This window comes from Coregonus lavaretus (assembly GCF_964263955.1).
Source record: "Coregonus lavaretus genome assembly, chromosome: 31".
NCBI lineage: Eukaryota > Metazoa > Chordata > Actinopteri > Salmoniformes > Salmonidae > Coregonus > Coregonus lavaretus.
In genome coordinates this window covers 36,755,525-36,769,365 of record NC_140018.1, presented here as the reverse complement: position 1 = coordinate 36,769,365, position 13,841 = coordinate 36,755,525, and the positions used below count along the sequence as shown (strand labels likewise).

Below are 13,841 nucleotides of genomic sequence, written 5' to 3'. Positions count from 1 at the left end.
CACTAATAAAAGGTGTCATATCTGGCGTCTCGATGGATATTGAGGCTTCATGGTTTAAGATGAACATGCCAGTAATGGTTAATTCACGTCACTTAACCCGCACTGTGAATAGAAAGAAGTGTCAAGTGTTTGCAAACGGAATATCATTGTTGAAGAGTCTGAGGATGCACGGTGCTGCAATTGTGATGTGAATCACGTTCCAGATTTCCCTGAGTGCCCTGTTCAGGTGAAGGAGGTCAAAGTAGGAAGGACCAGGGCTGTCGAGAAGGTCTCCTATGCAGAGGCATTCAATTGTTGAAGCAGTGAGTAGATATGATGAAGCTATGGCAGTGGATGATGCCCAACAGTCTATGGATGTCAGTCAGTGGAGAGAGAGATTTTGTTATGTTTATTGTGCAGGTGATTAATTGTACAGGACAAACTAACACAAAATCGAAGAAACTGGAAATCATCGTGTAAGTGGCTAAAAGGTTCTTGGATCTCCAGGATTTCACAGCTGAAACATTGCAGGGAATAATGTCTGAAGATGCTTCCCCCTTTTAGGCCCCAGAGCTGAGTACATTTGACTAAGTGAAGGAGTACATTGACTTTTGTTTAGTTTTTTAAGAATAAATGTGGAAATTATTATTATTATTTTGTTATAGTATTATTATTTTATTTTGAAATTTGTGAGTGTAGTGTTAGATGGTAGGTTATTTCTTTCTTCTTTTATTTTTCAAGCAAAATATAAGGGAGTTGTACTCCAGTCTAGTAGGTGGCGGTAATGCAACAAATTGGATGCCAACCGCCGTTAAACCTAATCGAAGAAGAAGACATTTTAAGAAGAAGAAGAAAAAGACGAAGTTGATGTTTGGTCGAATCCAGAAAGTCATATCCAAACAATTATTTAAGTATTCGACACAACTTTCCTTATTACGGATTTCAAGAACAGTCACTTCTAAAATGTCTTTCCAGTATCCAAATGCTTACCGTGACGAGGCAGTTGTAAGTAAGAGGCTAGCTAGTCATGCCGCTTTCAAGTGAATGGGGAGGAGCTAGCCACTTGCTAGCTTGCCATGATGTACCGGTACTTGCTAACTAGCTAGTCGTCTTTGTTTAGTTGGATAGCTTGAGGCTACTAAAATAAGTTGGCATTTGAACACATGCACATTGCTAGCTAGCTAGCTAGCTAGCTAGCTATGAACCGAGTTCGCAAGCTAACAAATGAACGCTAGCTAGCTAACTGTTAGCTTGTAGCATAATGTTACCGGCATGGATAACCAAACCTCAAATGAATGAGCCAGTTAGCTAGGCTTCGTTCGCCTTTTGTTGGCTTTGTTTCATGTTAGCTAGCTGCTAGCAAAGCTTTTGCATAGGCTAGCTAGCAAGCTAACCTTAGCTCTGTCATGTTATCACATAACATCCAGCAGCAAATGATGAATGATCAAAGTTGTTGGCTGACAGCTGCCGCACATTCTGGATTTCACCTGGTTGTTATTTCTTACAGGTGGATGACTACCATGGCAATAAGATTCCAGACCCGTACAGTTGGCTGGAGGACCCAGACAGCGAGAAGACGCAGGTAAACGCCCATCTGCCATTCATTCACCACTGGTTGTTTTATCAGCTGGTTTAGGTCAGGGAGTCCTTAGTCGGTGTCAACTTGGTGACAGAAATTCTGATAATTCTCATTAATTTGTATATTATTACTTTTATCAAGGGATAATAAAGTTAGCTGAGTTGGTCACTGTAGATTTTGTGCCACTGCCAACACCCCCCCACAATCAAGGACAAAGACTGAAATTACATTTGAGTCACCAACTAAAATGTCCAAACAGTATTGACATAGGCTACTGACACAGTAGATAAGGTTGCAACCAGCACCACCTTCTGTGAATTAGTGGTCATTGCAGTGATGTTGATATGGCTTGTTTCTTCCCAGGCTTTTGTCAATGCTCAGAACCAGCTGACACTGCCCTACCTGGAGCGCTGTGAGGTGCGGGAGCTGTTCAAGGAGCGCATGACGGAGCTCTATGACTACCCCAAATACAGCTGCCCCTTCAAGAGGGGGAGTAGGTGAGAGAGAGAGAGCGAGAGAGAGAAGGGCTGGGGTTGGGTCAAGGTTAGCCAGCAGATCCGACCCGCTTCCTTACAGCTGCACTAGGGTCAGACAGCCTTCCTTTGTAAATTAAGGAACTGCAGAGCCAGCGCGAGATGTGGCTCGGAAAATGTCCCTCAATCCAGGGATGAGAAATGTATTGTGCTCCGCATTTTCCCATTATCCCAACTGCTACACTGAGAAGATTGAACGTCTGCTAGTTTTCCGGAAAACTGTCATTTTCGTCCTCATGCTAGGTAGCAGAAGCCACAGCAGCCATTCCAACCCTAGTGCAGCTGGTCATGTTCATTAGGGCATGTAACACATTTTTTTTTTTACATTCTGCAACAGGAAAATGAGGATTTCTTATTGGACAACTCCAGAGGTTTATTCAGTAGAAACCCAACAGAAGCAAACAATCAAATCTGCTTCTAAATGTTTTCCGTTAAGAAAAATGATGAATACACCCCAAGTAGGCCCTCCCCGTTTGGTTCCTTGTGAGGGGGCTTTCACACCAAATTGGTTTGGTGCGTCTTTTCCGAACTCTGGTGCGTTTACCCCCTTATTTTGCTTCGATTGGACTGGTGTGAACACTGCACTCGGGAGCGCACTAAACAATGCACCGTGATTCGCTCACAAAGGGTAGTCTCGGTCCGATTCAATTCGTACCGTGGTGCGGTTCGCTGCAGGTGAGAATGCAGTCCGGACCAAACAGAGAAATAACCAGAGTCGCGCATCATTATTGGTTGTTTGACTGCGAACATTTGATGAAATGCGCACAGCATCATAACGTGAGATCTCTGAAACATTCTGAAAGCAGCAGCGCATCCTATGCAGATTAGGGGAGATGGGGGCTATACCGGGGATATAGGCTATTGACTATAGCCTATTCACGTCGCAGTTAGAGCGTCTATTGCGCTGTTTCCTCCCGCATGTTGTTGGAAGATCAAAGCGAAAGTAATTGATAATCATGAATGGATTTAACTTGATCAATTTTGCCCAAGAAACAAAATATAATAATAATAATATAATATGCCATTTAGCAGATGCTTTTATCCAAAGCGACTTAGTCATGTGTGCATACATTTGACTTGCATGGACATGTGGTTTTGTTTCGGAATTTTTGTTAGTTTGACATTTTGGCGATGTGAAGCCAACTGAACTAAATATAAATAATACAAAGTAACAAATAGTCGAACTCTGATTCGGACTGTAGCTCAAAACTGTGTGAAAACGCCTTAAGAGGTTCAGGGGGACTTGTCTCTTGGAATACTGGATAGTGCAGTTCCATTGGTGTCAGGCTCACATTCTTGTTCCCCTCTGCAGGTATTTCCACTTCTACAACACAGGTCTCCAGAACCAGAGTGTGATGTATGTTCAGGAGAGCCTGGAGGCAGAGCCCACAGTCTTTCTGGACCCAAACACTTTCTCTGAGGACGGGACTGTCGCTTTACAAGGTGGGGGACTGAAATGTGTTCAAACAATATTATTGACAATACTATACAGATGGCCATTGTCTTCATTATATGTTCTCTCTATTAACAATCAATGCGTGGCGCTGACATTACACTATGTAGTCTAGCCGGGCATGCAAGGCTATATGATGTGTATATACAGTGCCTTCAGAAAGTATTCACACCCCTTGACTTTTTCCACATTTTGTTGTGCTACAGCCTGAATTTAAAATGGATTCATTTGAGATTTGTCACTGGCCTACACACAATACCCCATAATGTCAAAGTGGAATTATGTTTTTTGAAAGTTGAGCAGTGAATTTCAAACAGAGATTCAACCACAAAGACCAGGGATGTTCTCCAATGCCTCACAAAGAAGGGCACCGATTGGTAGATGTGTAAAAAAAATTAAACGAAAAACAGACATTGAATATCCCTTTGAGCATGGTGAAATTATTAATTACACTTTGGATGGTGTATCAATACACCCAGTCACTACAAAGATACAGGCGTCCTGCCTAACTCGGTTGTAGAGAGGAAGGAAACTGCTCAGGGATTTCACCGTGAGGCCAATGGTGACACACGGCTATTTCAACCACACCCATTGCTGACAGGTGTATAAAATCGAGCACACCGCCATGCAATCTCCATAGACAAACATTGGCAGTAGAATGGCCCGTACTGAAGAGCTCCAAATCATGTCCAATCAGTTGAATATACCACAGGTGGACTTCAATCAAGTTGTAGAAACATGTCAAGGATAATTAATGGAAACAGGATGCACCTGGTAAGGTATTTCTGTTTTTTATTTTTAATACATTAGCAAAAATGTCTAAACCTGTTTTCACTTCGTCATTATGGGGTATTGTGTGTAGATTGGTGAGGAAAAACATTTATTTAATCTGCACAGGATCGGTACCGCCGAACATCACCGCCGAACAACCTGTCATTGCAGACAGGTACAGGATGGCAACAACAACTGCCCGAGTTACTCCATTTGACATTTTTACATTTACACCAGGAACGCACAATCCCTCCATCAGTGGCCAGACTGTCCGCAATAGGCTGAGAGAGGCTGGACTGAGGGCTTGTAGGCCTGTTGTAAGGCAGGTCCTCACCAGACATCACCGGCAACAACGTCGCCTATGGGCACAAGCCCACCGTCGCTGGACCAGACAGGACTGGCAAAAAGTGCTCTTCACTGACGAGTCGCAGTTTTGTCTCACCAGGGGTGATGGTTGTATTCGCGTTTATCGTCGAAGGAATGAGCGTTACACCGAGGCCTGTACTCTGGACCGGGATCGATTTGGAGGTGGAGGGTCCATCATGGTCTGGGGCGGTGTGTCACAGCATCATCGGACTAAGCTTGTTGTCATTGCAGGCAATCTCAACGCTGTGCATTACAGGGAAGACATCCTCCTCCCTCATGTGGTACCCTTCCTGCAGGCTCATCCTGACATGACCCTCCAGCATGACAATGCCACCAGCCATACTGTTCGTTCTGTGCGTGATTTCCTGCAAGAAAGGAATGTCCGTGTTCTGCCATGGCCAGCGACGAGCCCGGATCTCAATCCCATTGAGCACGTCTGGGACCTGTTGGATCGAAGGGTGAGGGCTAGGGCCATACCCCCCCAGAAATGTCTGGGAACTTGCAGGTACCTTGGTGGAAGAGTGGGGTAACATCTCACAGCAAGAACTGGCAAATCTGGTGCCGTCCATGAGGAGGAGATGAACTGCAGTACTTAATGCAGCTGGTGGCCACACCAGAAATTGACTTTTGATTTTGACCCCCCCCCCCCTTTGTTCAGGGACACATTATTCAATTTATGTTAGTCACGTGTCTGTGGAACTTGTTCAGTTTATGTCTGTTGAATTTTATGTTCATACAAATATTTACACATGTTAAGTTTGCTGAAAATATATGCAGTTGACAGTGAGAGGACGTTTCTTTTTTTGCTGAGTTTTGTTTTGTTCAGTAAACTTGCGGGTCCAAATAAAATCACCTTTGGGCAAAATTCGGGCCGCGGACCACCAGTCGGGGAATCCTGGCATAGGCTAACTCATTTGCCCCTGCTCTCCGCTGTCTCCTTATGTCTTCACTATAGAAGTGTTTTCAATAACTTCCTTGTTTTAAATCAAGTTCTGTCGATCTCCTCAGGCTATGCGTTCTCGGAGGACGGCGAATACCTGGCGTATGGCACCAGCGCCAGCGGCTCGGACTGGGTGGAGATGCGCTTCCTGCGGGTGGAGGGGGCCGTGGCCCTCAAGGACAAACTAGAGAGGGTTAAGTTCAGCTGCATGTCCTGGACCCACGATGGCAAGGGCCTCTTCTACAACTCCTACCCTAAGCAGGAGGGCAAGAGCGACGGTGAGCATCCTTGATACGTAGATACACACTGAACAAAAATATAAACGCAACATGTAAAGTGTGGGTCCCATGTTTCATGAGCTGAAATAAAAGATCCCAGAAATGTTCCATACTCTCAAAAAGCTTATCTCAAATTTTGTGCACATTTGTTTACGTCCCTGTTAGTGAGCATTTATCCTTTGCCAAGGTAATCCATCCACCTGACAGGCGTGGCATATCAAGAAGCTGATTAAACAGCATGATCATTACACAGGTGTACCTTGTGCTGGGAACAATAAAGGGCCACTCTAAAATGTGGGAGCATGCAACTGGCATGCTGACTGCAGGAATGTCCACCAGAGCTGTTGCCAGAGAATGTAATCTTAATTTCTCTACCATAAACCGCCTCCAACGTCATTTTAATGAGTTTGGCAGTACGTCCAACCGACGTCACAATCGCAGACCACGTGTATGGCGTTGTGTGGGCGAGCGGTTTGCTGATGTTAAAGTTGTGAACAGAGTACCCCATGGTGGCGGTGGGGTTATGGTATGGGCAGGCATAAGCTACTGACAACGAACACAGTTGCATTTTATCGATGGCAATTTGAATGCACGAGATCCTGAGGCTCATTGTCGTGCCATTCATCCGCCGCCATCACCTCATGTTTCAGCATGATAATGACTAAAATGTAAATGTAATAATGCACAGCCCATGTCGCAAGGCTCTGTACACAATTCCTGGAAGCTGAAAATGTCCCAGTTTTTCCTTTGGCTGCATACTCCGCAGACATGTCACCCATTGAGCATGTTTTGCTCTGGATCGAAGTGTACGACAGCGTGTTTCAGTTCCAGCCAATATCCAGCAACTTTGCACAGCCATTGAAGAGGAGTGGGACAACATTCCACAGGCCACAATCAACAGCCTGATCAACTCTTTGCGAAGGAGATGTCACGCTGCATGAAGTAAATGGTGGTTACACCAGATATTAACTGGTTTTCTGATCCATGCCCCTACCTTAAAATGTATTTAATTTTTTTATCTGTGAACAACAGATGCATATCTGTATTCCCAGTCGTGATTAGGGCCTAATTTATTTATTTCAATTGACTGATTTCCTTACATGAACTGTAACTCAGTAAAATTGGAAATTGTTGCATGTTTTTTTTTTTTTTTGTTCAGTATAATATGTTAGGTTCTTCACATCGCCACAAGGGGTACATTAACACCTCTGTCTCTCTCTCCTCATCCTCTAGGCACTGAGACGTCCACCAACCTGCACCAGAAGCTCTACTTTCACGTGTTGGGGACCCCCCAGTCCCAGGACTGCCTGTGTGCGGAGTTCTCCGACCACCCCAAGTGGATGAGCGGTGTCGAGGTAGGATGGAGTCACTATTACTAAACGCTCCCCAACAGACAGGTGGGTGCTTGACTTGCTATATCTAGCAAACTGTTTTAACACAGCCATGGTTCTAAGCTTAAATAGGCACTCAAGCAGAAATAACATTATTTGAGTAGTAATGTCGTAATCTTTAATGTAAGTAATATTTTCTGTTCACTTAGCATCCACACCAATCCTGTTCCCCTCTACACTCACGAGGAGAGACAGTTTTGCTATGTAACAATTTCTCTGATACTTTATTTGGGTTAGGGTTAGCGGCAGAGTGTTGTGGTCAGAGTGCTTGACCAGTGTCGCTCTCTCCAGGTGTCCGATGACGGGCGCTACGTGCTGCTGTCCATCAGGGAGGGCTGTGACCCGGTCAACCGGCTGTGGTACTGCGACCTCCAAACCACTCCTCAGGGCATCACAGGTACCCCTAACATTCATAATCAATTATTGTAATAACAGGTACCCCTCGCCCAAAACGATGAAAGGTCACTGGTTCTGCTGTAGCTTCCTGAAATCAAGTAAAAAATAAAATAAAACATTTCACAGTAAAATAACAATAACGAGGCTATATACAGGCGGTACCGAGCCAATGTGCGGGGGTACAGGTTAGTCGAGGTAATTTGTACAAGTTGGATAGGGTATTAAAGTGACTGCATTTGACATGCTGGTAGAAATTAGGTGAAAATTGACATTTAATGACTTTGTGGGGGGTTTCTTTGACTGTTATTTCCAGCGTTATCCATTGGGTTTGCTGCAGGCAGGAAATCCTAGGAAATGCTCTTTAATTGACACAAGCTGTCTCCAATCATTAAATGTGTACTTTTACATGAATGTTTAGTGGGGGGGAACACCTAAACCAGGGGAGGCATAGCATACGAATCTTAATTGCACAAAACCTATTATTTGGCAGGGAATACTATTTGTAGAGCAGTGATTCTACACCTCGCTTTGCTCAAGCTGATCCTCTCCAAAAGACTCAATCCTTGATCATCGGAGGTTATATACAGTGGGGGAAAATAGTATTTAGTCAGCCACCAATTGTGCAAGTTCTCCCACTTAGAAAGATGAGAGAGGCCTGTAATTTTCATCATAGGTACACGTCAACTATGACAGACAAACTGAGAATTTTTTCCAGAAAATCACATTGTAGGATTTTTTATGAATTTATTTGCAAATTATGGTGGAAAATAAGTATTTGGTCAATAACAAAAGTTTCTCAATACTTTATTATATACCCTTTGTTGGCAATGACACAGGTCAAACGTTTTCTGTAAGTCTTCACAAGGTTTTCACACACTGTTGCTGGTATTTTGGCCCATTCCTCCATGCAGATCTCCTCTAGAGCAGTGATGTTTTGGGGCTGTCGCTGGGCAACACGGACTTTCAACTCCCTCCAAAGATTTTCTATGGGGTTGAGATCTGGAGACTGGCTAGGCCACTCCAGGACCTTGAAATGCTTCTTACGAAGCCACTCCTTCGTTGCCCGGGCGGTGTGTTTGGGATCATTGTCATGCTGAAAGACCCAGCCACGTTTAATCTTCAATGCCCTTGCTGATGGAAGGAGGTTTTCACTCAAAATCTCACGATACATGGCCCCATTCATTCTTTCCTTTACACGGATCAGTCGTCCTGGTCCCTTTGCAGAAAAACAGCCCCAAAGCATGATGTTTCCACCCCCATGCTTCACAGTAGGTATGGTGTTCTTTGGATGCAACTCAGCATTCTTTGTCCTCCAAACACGACGAGTTGAGTTTTTACCAAAAAGTTATATTTTGGTTTCATCTGACCATATGACATTCTCCCAATCCTCTTCTGGATCATCCAAATGCACTCTAGCAAACTTCAGACGGGCCTGGACATGTACTGGCTTAAGCAGGGGGACACGTCTGGCACTGCAGGATTTGAGTCACTGGCGGCGTAGTGTGTTACTGATGGTAGGCTTTGTTACTTTGGTCCCAGCTCTCTGCAGGTCATTCACTAGGTCCCCCGTGTGGTTCTGGGATTTTTGCTCACCGTTCTTGTGATCATTTTGACCCCACGGGGTGAGATCTTGCGTGGAGCCCCAGATCGAGGGAGATTATCAGTGGTCTTGTATGTCTTCCATTTCCTAATAATTGCTCCCACAGTTGATTTCTTCAAACCAAGCTGCTTACCTATTGCAGATTCAGTCTTCCCAGCCAGGGGCAGGTCTACAATTTTGTTTCTGGTGTCCTTTGACAGCTCTTTGGTCTTGGCCATAGTGGAGTTTGGAGTGTGACTGTTTGAGGTTGTGGACAGGTGTCTTTTATACTGATAACAAGTTCAAACAGGTGCCATTAATACAGGTAATGAGTGGAGGACAGAGGAGCCTCTTAAAGAAGAAGTTACAGGTCTGTGAGAGCCAGAAATCTTGCTTGTTTGTAGGTGACCAAATACTTATTTTCCACCATAAGTTGCAAATAAATTCATAAAATATCTTACAATGTGATTTTCTGGATTTTTTTTCTCCTCAATTTGTCTGTCATAGTTGACGTGTACCTATGATGAAAAGTACAGGCCTCTCTCATCTTTTTACGTGGGAGAACTTGCACAATTGGTGGCTGACTAAATACTTTTTTTTTCCCCACTGTAAATGGGGCAATTAGGACAGTTAAAGTGGAGAGACTATGAATCCAAAGAGAAAATATTTTAAATTCAATCACTATCGCTTGAAAAAAAGAGCGTGTCAATACCCCACTGGGACTCTTTGCAGACAACAATATATTCTGCAAAACCTGCAATTTAGCTTTAGATTATGAATGGAAAGACAGGATAGACAGCCATCTGAAATCAAATTAAAACACATTACACTGTTCAGAAGAATGCTTCTTCTTTAGAAGGTTGTGGAGGATATAGCGAAACACTCATCCTTACATAACAAGACAATATCAATCAACTAAAATATTTCACAACGTATTCCTTGTCTGTTTTTAACATAAGGGTATGATCAGGGCACCAGACTTTGTTTGAAAGTGCGGGTGAGAACACTTTTTTGGGCGTTGTTGTTTGAAGTATTTTTTAATTAACTTGTCTCAGCAGCATACATATTTGATGCAAAGAGGCTAGAAATAGCTTATTTGGTCGATATTACTTAACATTTACATTTACATCATTTAGCAGTTGCTCTTATCCAGAGCGACTTACAAATTGGTGCCTTCAACTTATGATAGCCAGTGGGACAACCACTTTAAAAAAAAAAAAAATTGTGGGGGAAGAAGGATTACTTGATACAATTCCAGGTATTCCTTAAATAGGTAGGGTTTCAAGTGTCTCCGGAAGGTGGTCAGTGACTCCGCTGTCCTGGCGTCGTGGGGGAGCTTGTTCCACCATTGGGAATAGCTTTGACTGGGCTGAGCGGGAACTGTGCTTCCGTAGAGATAGGGGAGCTAGCAGGCCAGAGGTGGATGAACGTAGTGCCCTCGTTTGGGTGTAGGGTCTGATCAGAGCCTGAAGGTAAGGAGGTGCCGTTCCCCTCACAGCTCCGTAGGCAAGCACCATGGTCTTGTAGTAGATGCAAGCCTCAATTGGAAGCCAGTGGAGTGTGCGGAGGAGCGGGGTAACATGAGAGAACTTGGGAGGTTGAACACCAGACGGGCTGCAGCGTTCTGGATAACTTGTAGGGGTTTAATGGCACAGGCAGGGAGCCCAGCCAACAGCGAGTTGCAGTAATCCAGACTGGAGATGACAAGTGCCTGGATTAGGACCTGTGCCGCTTTCTGTGTAAGGTAGGGTCGTACTCTGCAAATGTTGTAGAGCATGATCCTGCAGGATCGGGTCACCGCTTTGATGTTAGCGGAGAACGACAGGGTGTTGTCCAGGGTCACAAGCCAAGCAGACAGACCCGGCGCCAGGATAGGCCTAAAGTGACTAAGAGGGCAGTTTTAAATTGGTGAGGGGGCAAAATTCTTGCATTGGGATTATATTGAATTATTCTTATATGCCGCTATACCACAATAAACAAAGAGACTCCGAGGCCATTGAGTGCTTTTGAAGTGACAGGTTGGCGCAAAATCTGCAGCCAATCTGCGCTGTATCAGCACAATGGACAGCGCCTCACACACTAAAGCAAGGCTGTTTTGGCAATGAATATATGCTACAAGATAGGCTGTTTGTAATAGGTGAATTACCCTATGTGAATGCAGCCGTACACACAGCTGTCTTACAACAATGCAAACTAAACGCTGAAAGTACAGTGTATTCTGACTTTTTCCACATTTTGTTACGTTACAGACTCCTCAATCTACACACAATACCCCATAATGACAAAGTGAAAACAGGTTTTTAGAAATGGAGTGTCTTCGGAACAAGTCTCAATGTCCTTGAACCCGATCGAACATCGCTGGAGAGACCTGAAAATGGCTGTGCAGCGATGCTCCCCATCCAACCTGACAGAGCTTGAGAGGATCTGCAAAGAATGGGAGAAACTCCCTAAATACAGGTGTCAAGCTTGTAGCGTCATATTCAAGAAGAGTCGAGGCTATAAACGCTGCCAAAGGTGCTTCAACAAAGTACTGAGTAAAGGGTCTGAATCCTTGTGTAAATTAGATATTTCCGTTTTAATTTTTAATACATTTGCAAAAATTTCTAAAAACCTGTTTTTGCTTTGTCATTATGGGGTATTGTGTTAGATTGATGTAAAAAAATATATATATATATTTTATCAATTCCACAAAATGTGGGAAAAGTCAAGGAGTCTGAATACTTTCCGAATGCACTGAACACAAATATAAATGCTACATGCAACAATTTCATTGATTTTACTTAGTTACAGTTTGTATTAATTAATCAGTCAATTTAAATACATTCGTTAGGCCATAACCTATGGATTTCCCTGTTACTGAGCATTTCTCTTTTGCCAAAATAACCCATCCACCTGACAGGTGTGGCATATCAAGAATCTGAGTAAACAGAATGGTAATTACACAGGTGCACCTTGTGCTGGGTACAAAAAGCCACTCTAAAATACCACAATGCCACAGATGTGTCAAGTTTTGAGGGAGTGTGCAATTGGCATGTTGACTGCAGGAATGTCCACTAGAGCTGTTGCCAGATAATGTAATGTTCATTTCTCTACCATAAGCCGCCTCCAACGTCGTTTTAGAGAATTTGGCAGTACGTCCAAGAAGTAACAGGTTGGCGCGAAATCTTTGCTGCGCTCCATCAGCACCATGGACGGCACCCTACACACTAAGCATGGCCATTTTGGCAGTTAAAATATTGGCTAGCTAAAAAAGTATTTTTGCTATTCCATACTCTAGGTTTTTGCTGAAAATGATTCCACTGGTTATACCACCAATATTTTGATCAAAACCAACCAGCTACAGTCGTGGTCAAAAGTTTTGAGAATGTAAGTATTGGTCTTCACAAAGTTTGCTGCTTCAGTGTTTTTAGAATTTTTTTTGTCAGATGTTACTATGGTATACTGAAGTATAATTACAAGCATTCCATAAGTGTCAAAGGCTTTTACTGACAATTACATGAAGTTTATGCAACGACTCAATATTTGCAGTGTTGACCCTTCTTTTTCAAGACCTCTGCAATTAACTTCTGGGCCACATCCTGACTGATGGCAGCCCATTCTTGCATAATCAATGCTTGGAGTTTGTTAGAATTTGTGGGTGTTTGTTTGTCCACCCGCCTCATGAGGATTGACCACAAATTCTCACTGGGATTAACGTCTGGGGAGTTTCCTGGCCATGGACCAAAAACATATGTTTTGTTCCCCGAGCCACTTATTTATCACTTTTGCCTTATGGCAAGGTGCTCCATCATGCTGAAAAAGGCAAAGAACTAAACTGTTCTCTGATGGTTGGGAGAAGTTGCTCTCGGAGGATGTGTTGGTACCATTCTTTATTCATGGCTGTGTTCTTAGGCAAAATTGTGAGTGAGCCCACTCCCTTGGCTGAGAAGCAACCCCACACATTAATGGTCTCAGAATGCTTTACTGTTGGCATGACACAAGACTGATGGTAGCGCTCACCTTGTCTTCTCCGGGCAAGCTTTTTTCCAGATGCCCCAAACAATCGGAAAGGGGATTCATCAGAGAAAATGACTTTACCCCAGTCCTCAGCAGTCCAATCCCTGTACCCTTTGCAGAATATCAGTCTGTCCCTGATGTTTTTCCTGGGGAGAAGTGGCTTCCTCGCTGCCCTTCTTGACACCAGCCCATCCTCCAAAAGTCTTCGCCTCACTGTGCCTGCTGCCATTCCTGAGCAAGCTCTGCACTGCTGGTGCCCTGATTCCGCAGCTGAATCAACTTTAGGAGACGGTCCTGGCGCTTGCTGGACTTTCTTGGGCACCCTGAAGCCTTCTTCACAACAATTGAACCTCTCTCCTTGAAGTTCTTGATGATAAATGGTTGATTTTAGGTGCAATCTTACTTGCAGCAATATCCTTGCCTGTGAAGCCCTTTTTTGTGCAAAGCAATGATGACGGCACATGTTTCCTTGCAGGTAACCATGGTTAACAGAGGAAGAATAATGATTTCAAGCACCATCCTCCTTTTAAAGCTTCCAGTCTGTTATTCTAACTCAATCGGCATGACAGAGTGATCTCCA

General features: G+C 43.8%; 1 protein-coding gene across 1 annotated transcript in view; it reads left to right on the top strand.

The window, feature by feature from the left end:
* Positions 1 to 814: 814 nt before the first annotated feature.
* Positions 815 to 13,841, top strand: part of LOC311106876 (prolyl endopeptidase-like) — a 41,522-nt gene continuing 28,495 nt past the window's right edge. The window contains exons 1-7 of the mRNA XM_084149264.1: positions 815 to 984; positions 1,487 to 1,561; positions 1,922 to 2,055; positions 3,404 to 3,534; positions 5,690 to 5,899; positions 7,133 to 7,254; positions 7,582 to 7,687. Of these exons, the coding sequence (XP_084005390.1) occupies positions 847 to 984; positions 1,487 to 1,561; positions 1,922 to 2,055; positions 3,404 to 3,534; positions 5,690 to 5,899; positions 7,133 to 7,254; positions 7,582 to 7,687 (916 nt within the window). The 5' untranslated portion in view covers positions 815 to 846. The remainder of the gene's footprint in view (positions 985 to 1,486; positions 1,562 to 1,921; positions 2,056 to 3,403; positions 3,535 to 5,689; positions 5,900 to 7,132; positions 7,255 to 7,581; positions 7,688 to 13,841) is intronic.